An 18,858-nucleotide genomic window follows, 5' to 3' on the forward strand; every position below is an offset into this window, starting at 1 on the left:
AGTGCGTGGATTGTCTGACTGATGTGCACGAACTGATATTTCACTTTCCACTTACCACGCATTATTGAAACAGCACTCCAGAACAAGAATTGGCACACCATTCAGAGTAGAAACTATTACGCCACACTTACAGTGAAGGAAAATCGATTTTGATACAGCCAGTTACCCTGGGAATGTTCTCACAGGAAAGGAAGTCTTCTGCAAGTGTAGACTGTTGTTTTCATATGATTTGTTTGTTAAGACAGAAATTCTGTACCCATACAGTTTATAATAATTCAGTAAACATTATCTATAGATCTCTATGACTCTCATACACAAATGGCATCATAACAGGGATCCAGCGCGCAAATCTCTCTACTCTGTGAACAGGGTTTTGCATTTTGAGACCGTACGTACGTGAACCCTTTCTTCGATCTGGGTTCCGTGCACATCACTGGAATATTGCATGCTGCCAAATAGGACGTTTATCCACGACCCCCTATCATACATCGGGCCTACTTCCCTCCAGCAAAATCAATTTCTTGAGTCAGACAAGCGAGGCAGAAGGAGATTTGGCCTTGCTCATCTTGTTGATTCGCCTCTTGGAAGGCCCCTCAGCCATCGGGTAGGGGTTTTCGAAGAACGACCCGGGAACGCTGGGAATGTAGTAGTCGAACTCCGGCTCGTCCTGCGAGATGGAGAGATCACTGTGCACCCGCTGTTTGAAGGGTCGGATGGGTCGGGGCGGGGAGAAGCCCGAAGGTGGTGTGTCAGGAAGTTGGCGGTGGGAGGTGGCAGATCGCGTGCTCTCCGCGCCGGATCGGTCGGCGCCCGACGGGGGTCTCATCAAGCTCTCGTCGCTGATGAACACCTGCGTCAGCCGCTCTCGATTTTGCTGCAGATTCAGCGGGCGGGGCAGTCGGATGGGCGACGGTTCGACGGACATTTGGCCGCAGCTGTAATCAGACATGGTCATGTGGTCGCTGGGCAGACTATAGCTGGCTATATCTTGCCTAGAACTATTCTGGGAGCTACCTACATTGTTTACATGGTGGTGCGGGTCCGGTCTAGGCGGTACCACCGGCTTCTGGACATGCTTTTTCGGCTTCGAGCCGTGTCGCGGTGGTACAGGGGGCTTACGATTTTTGTCGTGTCGTCCGTGCCTGTCTAACGAACCCGCTTTCTCGTTTCGCAAGTTCGAACTATGTCCTGAGCTTAAGCCATCTTCCCGCGAAGTCCTATGTGAAGATAGAGCGTGGTTATGGTCGTGCTTCCGTGAGCTCGAACTTTTGGTCCTGCTGGATTTTTCCCTGGGAAGCGTCTCTGCCTTGATATCCTCGACGGCGGGCTGGGGCGGTGGTGGCCGCCAATCCGGCTCGTCGTCAGAATAAAAAGCCATTTTTGGCGCGAGAGGCAACTTTCGCCCAGACTCCACTTCGCCTTGTGGTGGCGGTGATTTAGCCTCGGGATGCACAGCGCCCTTCCGCTTCTTCGTGTCGCTGTGCGTCACATCAGGTCTATTTCTATCCGCAGAATGATCTTTGTGTTTGTGAGTTCTGTGACTCGTATACTCTCTCTTTTCCTGGTCGGGATTCTCTGCCCCTTCCGGTATTCGGAACTCCAGGCCGTTGTCGTTCAGTTTCGAAACGGCAAGGCCCAGGGGAGTGAGTTGTCCGTCCTTGTTCACGTAAGGCGACGTGTTGTCAGTGCTCTCCACATTGGCTACAGCTTGAACTTGAGGCTTCGAATGCGACGCGTCATGCTTATGATGTGCCCTGGAGCTGTTCACGCTGGTATGACTATCGTGCGAATGGATACCTCTCATTGCATACTCCTCCGGGTTGTTCATCGCAAGATGCGTCGTATTGCGATCCGTTCGTCCGCTGTGTCGACTGTTGGAGAGCTCGCCGGCCGAGCCGCGGTTCATGTCTGCGGCGTGGTAGGGCAGCGTGATCTTGTGGCCGTGTTTGCGCGTCCACTTCTCGAGTTCCTCCTCGTGGTATGGGCTCGGGATGTCGGGCAGGATCTCTTTGGTGGATCGATGCGAAGACGAGAGGCTCGCGTCCGGCAGGTAGTTCGCGCTCTCGTTGTGCACCACATACAAGTGAGTCCTGTCGCCGTCAGGCCAGCCCCGCTTGCTGGTGCTCTGTTGCGACTGCTCGGATTGAGATGTAGTACTGCGACCGATCGGCGCCGCGCCCCACGGCCGGCTGTTGTGCGTCGACGACGAGTTGATACTCGACGTGCCGATGCCGATCCCGCGGAGCTGCGTCTCAGCCGTGTCGTCGTGCGGCATCCCCATCTTGTAGTCGTAGCTGCGGCTGCACCGGGCGTGGATGGCGAAGATGATGCTGAAGAGGATGACGAGTACGCCCAGCGCGATACCCGCGATCAGGAAGGCAGTGTTGTTGAGCTGACCGACATCGACTGGAGGTTCGTCATCGCTGCCGACATTTAGAGGTGGAGCAGGGGTTTCAGCAGACTCTGCAATGACACGAAAAATGTCCCCATCAGTAAGCATGATAAATGTGATTCCACCATCGCTGGATTAATCTGATTCAGACCTAATCATTATGAGATCATCATAGCTCATTAAAAATACAACATTTTATTCCAATTAATTACTTACTTCAATGAATTTACTTAAGGGAAAACCTCTAGATTAACATGGGCAGAAACGTTTCTGACAGAAGTTCTTGAAAATCCAGCAAATATCGACTCCAGGAATACTGCTTATATTCTTCTTCTTTTTTATACTTTTGTTGAATGGACAGATCCAAGATGCTACTTCTGTATTGTAAATCATTATTATGATTATCATTTTTTTTTTTTTTTTTTTGGGGGGGGGGGTTTGATTATCGACCATAATCATAATGAAACCGTAACGATCGTAAGTGACGCTTGGCCGACAGCTCGACAATGATAAACAAATATGTATGTCATGCAATCAATTACGCCTTACACGTATTTATACTATGATGACGGCTTCGGGATTTAGAACGCTACCTTTAGGCGCTCCTTATTTATACAATGTACTTCTTCAGAAGGTATATGGCATATTCAGACACGATGAATGAAGTTTTAGATTCAACTTCCAATATTTACATTGAGCGTGCAACAGGAAATGTCAGCTCCGGGTCCATCTTATATTCTTAGAATACGTCAGGAGTGTTGCGCGCTTTTTTTTTTTTTTTTTTTTTTTTTTTTTTTTTTTGGTTAAATGTATAAATGACCTCTGGTTCCTTAAACACATGTGGCGAATTGAACCTTGGCTCTGACTTGTCTAGCAGTGGAATATTTCCAAGCAGATGCCTCTCGTCTTCATATGATCTGAAAACAAGCAATCGTGGGTTACTAACTGACGGGAAAGGAAGAACACTGTGAAATAATAACAATTTTGAGGATTAAATGGTTTTCCTTCCTTTTTTGACACAAAGAGCAACGATATTGCCATCTATTTTTCCAGGGATGACGTGCAAGTCGCCGTTTGATATGATTGTTCAGAAATTCTTGAACATAATTTGTAACTACGTGTTAAATGCGAATATTATATATACTATACATATAGTATATACATATAATATACATGCTTGTATGTGGACGTTGGAGAAAATTATGAAGTGAGATTGTGAAATCTTTATTATGTAACAGATAAAAGGGAAAGATGATAACAAACAATGAATCAAAGACTTTGTGTCCGCTTAATGTGATAATGTTGGGAATCACTGCATAAATCACGTCACTAGCTGTCGTGGAATGCATAGCTTTTGAAGTTCATCACTTTGAGATCACAACGTTATCAAATAAATGATAACAAAAAAAAATCCTCAGATTTTACGAGTTCACCAATAGAATGCCTTCATCTCATCGGGTTTACGCTGAACTGGTAAAGGTGGCGAAAGGAAAGAAATTCGGTTAGATTTTCGCCTCCGCAAGACGAAGGCCATCTGTCTCTGTTTATATGCCGATGTCATGTAGTTTACGATTGTAACCGTAAGTTACGACTCAGCTCAGGATGGAGTGTCAGTCAAACTGTCATATATTTGCACGCTCGACATCACTTTTACTTGCCTGTAATTAGATTCGGTGCGGTTAAGACTCCACTATTACGCAGTTCTTAGCAGCTAAACAAAACATACCCTTGTAGGACCTTTTAATGTAGTATACGTCCAGGGCAGTGGAAATGTGAGTTCATCGTCAACACTCTTTCTGTACCCGAGTTGCAAAAAAGAAAAGAAAAGAAAACCAAAACAAAACAAAACGAAAACACGAAAAACGGAAAAAAAAACCCGCTGCAGCAAATCTTACCTCAATCGAGTCACATTCAGGACAGGGGTGCATAAATAATGGCAAGCCCATAGATTACACATATTGTAAACTTGTTGACGCAATGCAATTGATATATGCGCAGCTTATATGAAATATTTGAATTAGCGTTGAGCAATGTACATGGCATATTTCGCGGTTCCACTTTCGATTCTAGTAGGCTCAAAAGCATAAAAGGTGTCTTAAACGTTCAAGTTTATTTTTGTGATTGTCTAGATATTTTGTTATTAGTGTTGTTGGTGTTTTGAACAGTCCAAGTTGGTTTACACAGCAAAGATATTCTAAAACGGACCACGGGACAATACTAGAGTTCCTCACCGGGCATCGCCATGCTCTCTGATATTCCAACACTGAGCACTACAAACTTAGCAAGAACATCATCCTCAAACGCGTTTTGGCGGATTGAAAAATCCGCAAATGTCGACCTTCAAATATCTAAACTGGCACGGTTAATTTCTGCTTTGGATATGAGATGAGAACTTTCAAGTTCCTAATATTACTGTTCCAAATTCCAGAGTTTCATTTATTCATTTATTGATTTTAGGCTGGATGTAAACTTATGTCTGGATGATGCTGTTGTTGTTTTCTAACCGCTCAACAAAGGTAATAGCAACATTCCACTGACTACCATCTTTATTGTCACGTCATATTGTTCGCAGGTGACACGTGACGTGTTTATAACGACTAAAATTTCGCTCACATGCACTGCACTTCCAACCTGTTTGCCGATGCGAAGAGGATATTTTCCGTTAATAAAGTTTTGATACTCTATGTGCCAAGTTTTTCGGGTGTTTTCCGATCGCCAGAAGATTTTTGTATTTGTATTTTTGTATTATTTTGGACTAAATGTTAATTTTTCTGGTAAACTGTACGTTTAGAAACATCCGTATTAAGCGCCTTATAGATATATTGTATTATTATTTTTTTTATCATTATTATTATTGTTATTATTATTATTATTATTATTATTATCATTATTATTATTATTATCATTATTATTATTATTATTATCATTATTATTAATCAGCTCTAATTAAGTCAAAAGTCTCAATAACAAAATTAATTCTTCGCCATGATGTAAGTACATTGTATTGTGATATCTAGCCTTTTGCAATGGCAGCTCGCCATAATTTGAGGCGTGTGTGTGTCCTCAAATTATAGCGAGCTGTCTTTGCAAAAGGCAATGTGATAGCTCACTTGTCAAGTTAAGTTTTCACACAGTCTGTCTTCAGAGTCATCTCCCCCCCCCCCCCCCCCCCCCCATACACAATGTTTTAGAAGACTGTAAGTGTCGGTTAATAACCTTTCTGCGTTCATTCTTTTCATTGTCAAGCAAAGATTCACTGAATGCTGCTAACATGGTCTGATGACCGACAATGAGCCAGCCATTTTACGGCCACCAAAGAATGAGAGGACGAGCTCAACAATAATGGACATTACGCATCGCCCAGACGAGAGTTTCAAAAAAGAGCTCAGAAACAAAAGAGAGTAAGTGAAGAGAGGGAGAGAAATAGAATAAACGAGAGGTAGAGGGAGAGAGGGAGTTAGGGATGAAGAGATAGAATGAAAACACTTTTGTACAATTACGCTGCCCAAAAATATATTAATGTCGTGTGCAAAAAACGGTAAAACGACAGTGACTAATACATAAAAAAAACGAGTACTACACATCTGATATTTTCATATTTCAGAGTCTGAAGTAGACTATGAGGCGTTTGATTGGAAAGATCAAAGTCTTCTCCAGGCTGACTAATGGTTACACCACAAGAATAACTGGTTTCACATTGATCAGCACAATTTCTTCGCGTAGGCTATCGTGGTGTGATGCCACGTACTGTCACAAAGACTGCGTTTGACCTTGTAGAGTAACGTCTTTTTCACTTTTACAGCATCACGCAACATCATTGTTCCAAGTTCGGCTCCCATGGCAACCCCCCCCCCCCACCCCATCACGAGATGATAGAGGAGTGTATAAAGTAACAATAAACATAGAATTCTTTATGATGATGGGGGACCTTGTCATGAGCGTTAAGGAGCGCGTGTGGGGCGTTCGCCTTCACTAAGACGCTCGCTGGCAGGCTATATGCGTCGCTATGGTGATGACACAGCCAATACGAGCTGCCGCGTTGTATCATATTCCCACGCCTTTAAAACAAAAGGTCAAGGGGCATACAGACATATTATCGCTGCGCGTACCCACGTGTGGTTATTTGAGAAATCAGTCGTGGTGCTCGTAACGCTGAGCGGGTGGCTTCACGTCTATATCGCTCTATGTATATTGGATTGCGCTTTGAGGGAGACTGAGAACTCAAAATCAAATTCTCGTTACGCCTTATTGGAAACCTGACGGAAACAGGTGGATTTGTGACTTTTTTCTTACCCAGAAATTTGTTTTTGAAGCATTCTGTAAACGAAAAAACACGGAAATAATCCGTAGAGTGTCGACAAACGAGCCACGGGTTTGCGAATAAATTCTGTGTATACAGTGGCATCTGCACCGGGAAGTGTCAGCTACATAAATTCCACATGATTTGCATTTTCAATTATGTTTGAGCAATCTAATGGCTATGAAGTCAAATCATTCGCCTTATCTTGCTCATCTTTGTGCAACCAACTAGAAAATTTATTTCAACAGACGGACACACAAATCATATCATACTCCAGTCTAATGGAGATTCATAAAATGATTTCGTATTCCATGTCGTCCTTTTCTTGAGGTTGCTGTAGAGTGTACGGGAAATGGCTACTTCTCTTTCTTTACTACGGAAAAAATGAACATAACTGTTGATTGTCCCTTCACATTCAGAACCCAGGTAGAGTAAAAAAAAAAGAATAAATGGATAAATATTGGACTGAATTGGAAGTTGAAATATTAATATTAGTGAAAAGCAAGGAAGGGTTTACTATGTCAGTTATCCATCAACAATCATAGTCCCAAAGCCGCCAGTAAATTCGGCCACAGATAACAAGCACTTGTGGAGAGGTGCGTTTTCCAACCACTCCGGGCTGTCGCTGAAGCCAAACAAATTGCTCAAAATCCGTAAAGAGGTCCCTCGTATCCTGGCTATGATAGAATAGGGAGATGGCCAGGGAGAGAGAGAGAGAGAGAGAGAGAGAGAGAGAGAGAGGGGAGAGAGAGAGAGACAAGCCGTCCTGCTATATGCAAAAGAAATTAATGTCTTCCATTTATAGCAGACTTCTAGAGTTCCTCAAGTCTTTATTTCAACATTCAATATTGCAGAGTGGTTTTCTTCTTTGTCAAAACTACCGTCGAGCCTGATCTGATCTCACAACCGACATCCAACATCGGCGCACTAGCTCTCCGGTGTCCTGGCGATTGTATGAAACATCATACAGGAGATAGGAGAGGGTACCCGACAGAATCAAAAATATATTCAAGTTTAAGGACAATTTCCCTCAAGATCTACTTAATTACCGGCCATTAATTCCACCAGTTCTTCTCAGTACATATCCCAAAACTTGATTTCAAGTTTGCATAGACTAGTGCTGTTGCTATGTCGAGCAAATCGTTTGGTTGTCAGGAGCAATCTTTAGTTCAGTAGAGGTTGGGATAAACTGTGAATATGTGAGTATTTCAGAAGGATCTACCGCGCTCTCATGTAGGAATGGAAAATGCGTGTGCGTTGTGCAGTACTATGTGCTCGTAGTGTGTGGATGGGTTTGCATAATATCATTCATGTTCGAATTTGATTGTTTACAGCTTGCTAGAGTTCGTGCGGAGAGAGGTCATTCAAGGGGCAATATTTGACAGTAAATGTGACATCTTATTACGCACCCGCTATCAGACTGTAGGCACGATAACGAACTCGTGTGAGAGTTCTGCTGCATCCTTCCTAGAGGGCAGATAGATACAACCCTGGGGCATAACTGACAGAGATGTACTCGGGTCGTAAATTTCTCCTTTTAAGTAATAGTCACGTGTCCCTTTTCCACGTCTGCTTTAAGTGAATTATACGAGCGTCGACGTTGTTGCCCCACAGCGCACGAATGATCTTTTTAGGAAGCCTTCAAGACGACGCCGTGCAGGTTGAATTAGGCGCACTTCCTGGGAAACACGAATGGAGGCATCGACGCTAATCTGTCGTGATCGCTGGGAGGTACATCGAAACTGATGCGGAGTCATTTCATTGTCATCATCAGTTAACGGAGATTGCGGGGAAAATTTACCCTAGTGTGTGAGGCTGGTGATAATTTATGAGCAACTGGTTGGAAGAGCGTGGAATAACGGTCGTTTGTGCGAGTCATATGCACGCAATCTTCCCATTTATATCCATTCCAAACATTCTAAAAGCCAATCTAACGCTATTAAATGGGTAAATCAACATTCTAGTCATGTTAATGATGACACCTGCACAAACACCCATCTATAACAAAGAATCTAGTCACGTTTTTGAAGAGATTTCAATGATAAAAACAGAAATGTTGTTGGCGTAATCAATGTTTTAAGTCATGATTCATCATTATTACTGGAAGGTTGTCTATCAATTATAGAAAATAGAAACTAGTTTACTTATAAAAACGGTTGTTATTTTCGGTTTCATTTGTCATTGGACTCCAGTCTAGAGAGATCCCATCCAGGATTATATATAATGCTGTATTAAACATTCGTGGAGTCGTCCAAGACCCCGTTTACAGTGAGTGAAAAGGCCGGGCTCCCTTTCACTGTAAACGCTCAAAAGGCCAAATGCGGTACCAAAAACGGCCGTGCATTTGGCCAAGCTCTGGAAGTAGTCTCGGCCAAGGCTCAGCCCGGGTTCAGCCTGGCTTTTTCTCATTGTAAACACAAAGTGGGCCAAATGCGGTACCAAATTGCGACCGGCGCGCTCTCAAATAATCGTTTGTTTACATGCAGAGCGCCACTACGACAAAATATTGAAAGTTTGAATTAAAAGCCCGGGCCGAGCCCTCCACTGTAAATTGCGGGGCCGAGTGCCGCAATTGAGGCCGTGCTTGGCCTGGGCTCGGTCCAGTCCTGCACTGTAAACGGGGTCTACGTACTATACACGATGGTGCTCTTGCTGTTCTTGGTTGTCTCCAAAATTCAAAGTAAAGAATATGTTTGAGTTTATTGACAATGCAAAGCAATGCATTGCTTAGTATTAAGGCAATCTTACCGAATGAGGAGAAGAAGGCCTTGAAACCCTTCATGTCCAGGTTGCCTCTCCGCACCATCCTGTACTCGATGTACATCGAGTTGCCCGTGGATACCACAGGAGCCGGAAGAGCCACGCCCGTGTGGTAGGCCAGGTTCGGGGAATCCCCGTGCTCCCCGTCGCGCACGCGCAGATACTCCATGTGGATGGCCAGGTAGAAGTAGACGAACTCGAGCCGCACCACGCGGTTGCCCGGCACGGAGATCACCCAGCGGAAGGTGTTGCGGCTTTCGCAGAAGAGCGGATCGGAGAGGATGGTCCCGTCCGCCACCGTCAGGGTGCAGCCGCAGAAGCAGTTTGCGTTGGCCGTGGTGCTCAGAACGGCTGTTGGTTCTGCAGTTGGTGGCACAAACGAAAGTTCTTTACGGATAATTAGCAAACTTTTCTGTTTTTACATTATCGTCGTAGGCCTAACATCTCCATGATGGCGAAGGCATCGAAATCAATATGAAAAGTGACAAGAGTAGGGTAACTGTATCGGTCTAGTTTGCCATCATGAAATTGTTTTTTATTATCATTATCATACTTGAGAGCCATTACGACAATGTTCAATCCCCTGTATTACAATCATTTTGTGAATTATTGGTGCTTTTGTATGTGCGTCTTTATCATTTGTTTCCAGATACTAATGAACGTACTACTTTATGTACTTACTTACATAGGTCATTTTCCTAAACTACAATGAGCCTATATTCTAACGTGGAACACAGACAGTGTCTATAAGAATGGAGACGACTTTAATATGTCATCTAACTCGTTCCCTACGAGATTTTTTTTTTTTTCTATACAGCCTTTACACAGGTCCCATCTGTTCCTGGTATTCAATGAATAATGTAATGGCCTGTCAAACGAAGAGGTATATCAAGGCAGCAGTTATGGAAGCAGATTTACTATTTCAATAGCAAAAAGCTTACAATAAACATAAATTATGAGGAGAATGCCGAGAGAAAATAATGGAGGATAAAAAAAGGCACGAGACGTGAAGACGTAGAGGTTCGTTCTCTAAATCTGATCATGGATTATTGTCTGTAGATATTGACACGGCATCCATGCTGCGCTATACCACTAACCTGGTGGACATGGCGGCAGGTCGCAGAACTCGGTCATCAGGAGGTTGCCGTCGCACGAAGCGCCCCCATTGGCCGGCGACGGGTTATTGCACGTCCTGGATCGATGTCGCACGCCCGGACCGCAGGTCGCCGTACACGATCCCCAGCTGGTCCAGTCACTCCACTGCCCATCGATCGGGTCACCTGGACACCAGGGTACAGAAATACATCAGACCATGAACACCTGTCAATCGAATCCGCCTCATTGGAACATCATTTTGAAATTGTACTCCTTGATATGAGATTTAAAGAAGCAAAGGTCAATACAAGCCGACACGCCTTTACATCAGTCAGTATACAACTAGTATACAACTCTACATTTCTGGGGATTTTGCGTGTGTGTGTGTGTGCGTGCCGCTAATTCATAGCTTAATCTTTCGTTCGGCTTTCCTCTGTTGCGGAGGGGAATGTCAGTGTGAGACGTTTTATTACCGATAGTAATGGTGGCTTATTCCACCCAGACAAGTCAACGCGGTCATAATCACATTGTTATAAGCGCACAAGCCCGTTTTTGTTACCATATTGTAGTAATGACTCATTGTCCTCAGAGGTACGAACTTACATTACATCGCAACTTGGACATTGGTTCATGTAACGATAATTTTCTTGATGGAATGTAAATGTAAATGATAATTAGCAAGCATCCTAATGTATGTAGGAAAGGAGGCACTTTTTGCATCTATAAACCAGTAAACATGGTTTTCATGGGCACTTGAACGAATTCAAAGCAGTATTTCATTATGAATCTCACGAACCTGTGTACTCAAGAGGTATGCACACGGTGACTTGGTCTTCGACCGCACCAGATCTTGCCACGCTGACGTACCGGAAGCAGAAGCCCGTGAACTCGCTACTGAACTCGCTGCAGAAGAACTGCATTGTGGTTCCACTCGTTGACATCCGCTTCTCCGAGATGTGCCTGAGATCCGACTGCGTCGGTGCGTAGGAAAACTCTTGGTCCTGGCCCAACAGTCTGATGGTGTCCTCGTCGTTGGGACAGGTGGGTTGCGAGGCTCGAACCTCGATGGGCTGGACTCTACCCCTGCCAGAGCAGTTGGGGTAGACGCCTCGCGTGGAGACGCTGAGGCCGTAGTCATTGTTCCTGGCGGCCTCGAACACTTGGCTTCGCGCGATCGTACTTCCGTTGAAGTCGGACTGTAGGAGTACTGTGTAGAGACCGGCCCGATCTGCCGAAGAGCACCCGAAGTCTACAGTCATGTCAGTCGAAATGGTGCCGATTGGGAACGAGTCCGCTACGGCTCCATCACCGATGGGGATGGCCTCACCGCTGGCCGTGAGATTTTTCCCATGATACACCAGCAGCATATTGACGATATAGCGATTACTGTCTCGCATTACATTGCATAAGTTTGAGGTGACGGCTACCACTCGAAACTCTCGCGATGACGCAACTAAATTTGTGGGGACACTAAAATCTACTTGGGGCCAAATTACGTGTACTACATCACTCTGTGCTAAGATATCGCTAGAGTTCCTTGTCGACTGCAGCCGGAACTGAAATTGGCCCGCGTGGTCGAAGTAATTGCATTCGAACTTGACGGAACCACTGGTTGCTAGGGGAACCGTCTTTGACCTGCGCACTAGGTTGTCACTGAGGTCGATCAGTTGCACAAGGGGTGGGAAGGACAGATCGCTAGCTGGTATGGTAAAAGCGACACTGAGGCCTCCCCGGAATAGCGCCACGTGTTCGCTGGGGGCCTGGAGGCTGTACTGGCCACTGACCAATCGTAAGACTGCAGAAAGGAAGAATGATAATAAAAAAATGCAAGCACTCAATTTGTATTCAATTTATACAGTTTTCACCATGCAAATTTAGTCATACATTGTTCAGTTCTTAAGAAAGTGCAAGATACATTTCCGAGTTGTTTGTTCAGGAAACCTCGGGCTGTTAATGAAAGAAATGAGAAAGGTCACGACAAACCATAAAATGTCACAAGATGTCGATGCGTTGTAATCATTGATTGCACATTCTGTGTGTCCGAAGCAATATCGATCGTGATATACTATAATTACGGAATGTGTTATACAAGTTGCTTTTATAAATACTACCAACCACAAATCTGCTATGTGGTTCAGCCGTATTCCCATAAACAAGCTGTCGTTCTCCATTGTCAGTGATGTAGACAAATAAACACTGGTTATAAAATACACACGATCTTCACAGTTTTTCTTGTTTAACTTTATGTTTTATGGCGTAGTAATATAAGTAATGTCGTAATAGATTTTGGCGCATCACCAAGGACTTTGTCCATCTCATTCAAAATTCGTCGAAGGAATGCTTCTGGTACACCACAAGAAAAGCTGTTGTTTGACCCTGGTGAGACAACATTGTACTCGACAATTTAGGCACAGCAATGGCTTGTATAGCGAGGCGATACTCGATCCCTGCCTCGTCCAAAAGGCCTAATCCTTTCCATGTTGTTGCAGATCACGCCCCACAGGTCGACTCATTGCTATTTCGAAGAAGTTTCGATGAGGCCAGGAAGCTCGAATACACACGCTACGATACCATCAAAACATCGTGGACCAGCAAAGCCATAATTCGGGGCTGTGGTTATGTTTCTTTAATTCAGAGGACGAAATATGCGTTAGCTCACCCTTACTCCCTCTCTCTCTATCTCTCTCTCTATTCTCACGTTCCCTCAATTCGCAGTTTCGGATAAAATCCGCGTAATATGAGAGTGAAATTTGAGATAGCTGAACTTGGCTATCCTATACGTCGGGATGTTGTAGAGGATGAAAGTCTCATCAAGTAGTAAATGATTTCGGAATGTTAAACCTTGCAGGCACCATCCAAGGGTTCTCCCAATTCTCCATCCACCCCTAATCGCACGAACGTGGCCCCGGAACTCTACCACATCCCCAATGATTATTGCTTCGCTTCACATTACTCCTGCGCGGTGGGAGTCTGAACGCCAGTTCCTTCACCAAAGAAGACCTGCCACTTGAGTAGATGCATCATCACACGAGATGTCGTATTGGTATGCCACGACTTTAGGGAGGATGGTATAAGGAGTAAGGAGGGTGTAGTGATGAGAAGGAGACTAGAGAGAAGGAGAAGGATGGTATTCTTGGCAATGCTCACATCATTTATCATGAATATCTTCTCTGCGGAAATCAATCTTGGCCTTACTCTCTTTTTCTGAGCCCCCTCCCCCCGCATTCCCTCCCCACCCCATCCATCCGATCCACCCATCTCCCAACCCCCACCCCCTCCCCGGCCTGCCCACCACCCCCATGTCCCATTTATGGAATGTGCATGGTATCCGTGAGCGTCATAACAGCGCAGATTAGACGCCTATCATATCCACACTGAAAACACGACGCCGAACATTAAAGGGAGGAGTGTAATTTTGGTTGAGATGGCGCTTCAGATCTCCAACTTTTTCTTTTGTGAGATAATGAGAAACCTATTATGAAATATGAAAGAGCATGTAATTCAAAATGGGTTTCAAAGTTTACTTGATGAAAACTGGTTTTGAAATGGCTGAGATATCCAAAACACAGGGCTCCTGATAAAAGGTGGGACCCACCTTCTATTAGCTATAGATTCGCTTTGTTCTACTTTTTAATTTGGCTATCTCATTCATTTAAAAACCGATTTTCATCAGAGAAACTTTGAATTCCTCCTAAAATTGTATGCTCTCTGACATTTCATAAGTGGTTTCTTGATATCTCGCGAAAAGTTAAAAGTTCAATCATCATCTCAACCAATGCTATACCATCCCTTTAATTACACGGAGTCGAAACCTTTGTGAGATCGTGGAGCTACATCGGCTTCATGGTGACATTACGACTGCGGGTCCAAAATGCTTGTGCTATCGTAAACTTTGAAAATGAGTAGCTCAACTACTCATTGCTACAAGCAACTCTTCAGACATAATCACACATACCCAGATATGCATTGGCTATCGATACCCAGATTTCTATATAATCTATCTATTCATTTAATCTATCTATTCATTTATCCTATATCTATCACCTTATATAGATCAGGTGCATGTACATTGTGTTGACGTTAGCTTTAATTTCAGTTAATCAAAGTCAGCCTTAAAGATTTCAATATGTTTTGTGACTTTCGAGTTCAAACTCGTTTTTCATTCACCGAGGCGGTCAGAGTCAAATATATAACTGAAGTATGTTTCAAAGGGTAGCCAAATGCTGAAGGATTAAAAGTTGAAAAATATGAGAAAAAGAAGAGAAAATAACAACACTGATGGGACAGATAAAACGTTCTACTAGCAATTCGTATTTCAAACATTAATTGTAACAATTATAACAAAAAGGTAGACAACCCCCTAAAAAAACAAAAGCAAAACAAAACAAAACCTTTGTTCATTCAGTCATTACGTCCTAAATAGAAACTAGAAACTTTGTTTAACGTGTATCACAAATTGATTATTTACAGTTTCTTAACATGAACATCAGCTTGACGGTTCTACATTTAGATTTCTGTTTCACATAATTTGTTGTATTGTTCACGTCATCAGCGTTTCAAGTGGTGGCTTTTTTTTTCTTTCAGTTAACGACGATCAGTTTCCCTGGTTCACATATCATTAGCGCAATTATTAAACATTGCTCACAGGCAATGTCTAAAATATTGACGCATTCCCATGACTAATGGAGCTTTCAAACTTCCGCCATATCCAATAATTATATTCTCACGCGTCTCAATGTTTGTGCCACGAAAATGAAATGAGTGTGGCAGCGTCAAAATGCTGTTTTCTGCTGACAGGCTAAATATTACTTTTTCGCACTCATTCTGCAATATCCCCACTTCATTAATAGAAAATGACAGTCAATATCATATTTGCCACGATGTGAAGCGCTCTAAAAATGAAATTACGTCTGAGCAGCAAGTATTTTCCGAATGAAAAAGTAAATTGCTTGTGGTTAACGTGATGATTGCACATATGTGAAAGGACTCTGACAAACAACTTTAGTTTGGTATTCTTTTGACAGAATCGTCTGTACCAATACACACGATTTAACCATACTATTTGTATTTTGGCATAAATGCGAACGGCTGTCACACACGCTTGTAGAACTGCTTAAGATAATCATAAACCCTAAAGGGATGGTATAGTTTTGGATGAGATAGGGATGTAGGTTTTAACTTTTTGTGAGATAATTAGAAACCACTTATATCACTGTATATGAAATATTAAAGAGCACGCTATTAAGGGGAATTTAAAGTGTATTTGATAAAAATCGGCTTTGAAATGGCTCAGATATCCAAAAACAAAGCAAAACAATATGGTCCTGATAAAAGGTAGAGGACACATCTTTTATTAGTACCTATTTGTTTCTGGATATCTCAGCCATTTTCTAAACGATTCTCATAAAATCAACTTTTAATTCCTCCAAGCATTGTATGCTCACTTGTATTTCATATAAGTGGTTTCCAATTATCTAACAAGAAGGTAAAACCTGATCCCCGCCTCAACCAAAACTATACGATCTTTTTAACTTTCATGTACTACGTGAAAGCGAGTCTCTGACGCATTATCACTGCCCTTTCAACACGTTCCGTCTGAACACTCGTAGCACACGATACCCGCTGTCAGTCGAGCAGACGACGTGCGATAAACATGGATGGGAATGTTGGTCGGCGGGAATTATTTGGGCACAGCTCCTGGCATCGGCGAGGTGTAATAAGCAGAGATTGGTGTGGAGGAGGAGGAAGAAGGGGTAGAAGAGGCAGAGCAGGAAAGAAAAGAAGAGGAGGAGAGGAGGAGGGGAGGAGGCGAAGAAGAAGAAGAAGAAGAAGAAGAAGGAGAAGGAGGAGGAAGAGAAGGAGAAGGAGGAGGAAGAGGAGGAGAAAGGTAAGGAGGACGAGGACGAGGAGGAGCTGTTGGAAGAGAAGGAGGATCAGTCTTGATCCTTGTATTTCCAGGACGACGGATATTCTATCGGGGCATTTTAGGAAATTTTGCGGATGGACACTGGTTTGGGCAAATAAAAAAAATGCATATACATGTATACGGAAGCAAAAGCCAAATGAAAACTGGAGAAGTCATTCAAAGCTCCACGCAACATTGAAAGGTGTTCGAGAAACATGTTCAATGGAACATAAGATTATACTTATTTTATGTCTTATCCTGTAATTTTTGGTCGGAATGACGTCATACACTGTGCGTTTTACATTTGACGGAAAGGTAAACCTGATCATTAAGCTTAGTGACGAACGACATGATTAGTCAAACAAAATTTAGGAAATAAAGACAAATTTTCATTATTTCTTTCTAAGCATGCGATGCGGCAGTTTGATCAGTTGTTTCCGTATAATCCCTTAAGTCGGTCTTATACATGATGATGATTGAGGATATCTCGGAATGTCTTTGAAAAATGGTCTCAGCCTCCGGGAGCATTGACTTGTACGTGAGAAGAGAATGCGGTGGAGAGGCATTCGGAAGATATTCGGTTTCCGAAAAAATATACAATGAGGAGTCATGCATCGTGACCCAGACCTTGATGTCTTTGATATTGGCCTGAAATTGAAGTGTAATGCCAAGAATCAGAACCACTCGGAGAGCTCAAACCTCTGTCGAAGCTCAATCAGGGTCAAATAAGACCGTAGAGCTGTATACGCATCTCCTAAAGTCCTATCCCAAAAATGTCATTCAAAATTTCCCTGGCACGACCTTTTGATATATATTACTAGCAGACAGACAGACAGACAGACAGACAAGCAGGCAAATAAAACAAATAAACGCAGGCAGAACACAACCTCCCTCTGAGGTGGTGATTACAGCCGTAGCTGCGAGAAACAAAATCACAACAATTTGATTCATTGCTCTTTTAGAAGATACACGCATTTATGTATCTATCATGATTAAGAAGGCGTTCGACAAAACAAAATGGCTTTGAAACGACAATTCTATATTGCTTGCATATCACTTACTGGCCAGGTTAATTATTTCAAATTCGCTGTTCCTTATGGTACTCGAGGAGTACTTGTATTATACAAATGGTCACGTAATATAGGCCTACTCTATATAGAAACTAAAAACTCGTCTTAGTTTCGTCACTTTGTAAACATTGTCCCAGCACACACACACACACACACACACAAGTCAGCTAACGATTTTTTTTCTTTTCATACGTAAGCAAATTACTGGAATTAAAAAAATAAAGAGAAAAAAACGACCTAATAACCATCGATGCAACTGCAATGGTAAAATGTCAATGAGCACAGCTAACCGGTTGTCACTTCGCCGTTGTCATGGTTATCTCTTATTCTACGCGTGCATTCCAGCATAAGGTCCATGTATGTCTGCAAGTCCTTTTTTTTTTCTGAACCGCGTGTTACAGAAGAAAATTCAGAGCTTTATTACTGTCTGAAGTTTTTGCCTACAAAGTACAATATTTACATCCTCGACTCCGCCGTCGATGGTTCAATATGAATCCCTCAAAGGAGATATTTATATCTCCCTGCTCTCTCGCAGTTGTGATCCATACTGATCGCCTTGATTCCCATGTCTATGTCACAGCCTTCTTTACCCTCGGAATCCAGAAATCAAAGCAATCACTTGACGAAGGGTTCATTATTGGGGAAAAACACAAGTCAGGGAAAAAAAAATCATGTCAGCAAAACTACGGTCACTGGGTTTCGGATACCGGTTGATAGTGGCATTGGATCCCCGATATGATCGCATCGAGTTTGCCTATTCAGAGCGAACAAACTCACCAGGTTTCTTATCGATAACAGGCTAGTCAAGCACGCACAACTCACCTGTTCAGTCAATATTTGGAGACCACGATTAGAGATCGAGGGATAAATATTTGATTGTCAATTACCCCTCGAGATGGGAAGTGGTTCTCTTCACATCACCATCGGTTCTGGTGGAAACAGCTTGAAGAGAAAAGCAACTGTTGCATGCTTTCACCGGTATTAACTGGCTTTTCCCTCTTTTGGGTTTTTCATAAAAAAGATTCGCTAAAAAGAACCTAACTAGCATGAATGTAAAGGTATTTCCCTACCCGTCTTCGTTAATTGCAATAATTAGAACGTTACCATAATCATAACAAAGAAGACGTAGGACAAGAGAAAAGATGGTGAAGATGAAAAGGAGGAGGATGAGAAGAAGATGAAGGAGAAGAAGAAGAATTAGTGCAGTTATAGGAAGATGGAGCAGTAGAAACAGCTCAGTCGTTGTAATAGTAGATAGTAGTAGTAGTAGTAGTAGTAGCAGTAGTAGTAGTAGTAGTAATAGTCGTAGTAGAAGCAGTAGTAAAAGCAGTAGCAG

The 18,858-nt window shown here is 43.1% G+C and overlaps 1 protein-coding gene across 1 annotated transcript in view; it reads right to left on the minus strand.

Annotated features, from left to right (window-relative positions):
• Window positions 1–311: 311 nt before the first annotated feature.
• The window catches only part of LOC139737482 (uncharacterized), a 69,150-nt gene continuing 50,603 nt past the window's right edge, over window positions 312–18,858 (minus strand). Inside the window, exons 4-7 of the mRNA XM_071648156.1 lie at window positions 11,344–12,342; window positions 10,550–10,732; window positions 9,441–9,812; window positions 312–2,463 (exon numbers count right to left, since the gene is read on the minus strand). Coding sequence (XP_071504257.1) covers window positions 527–2,463; window positions 9,441–9,812; window positions 10,550–10,732; window positions 11,344–12,342 — 3,491 coding nt within the window. The 3' untranslated portion in view covers window positions 312–526. The remainder of the gene's footprint in view (window positions 2,464–9,440; window positions 9,813–10,549; window positions 10,733–11,343; window positions 12,343–18,858) is intronic.

The sequence above is a fragment of the Diadema antillarum genome, unplaced genomic scaffold (assembly GCF_040938485.1).
Source record: "Diadema antillarum isolate AM-2024a unplaced genomic scaffold, OU_Dant_1.0 seq00000693_RagTag, whole genome shotgun sequence".
Lineage (NCBI taxonomy): Eukaryota > Metazoa > Echinodermata > Echinoidea > Diadematoida > Diadematidae > Diadema > Diadema antillarum.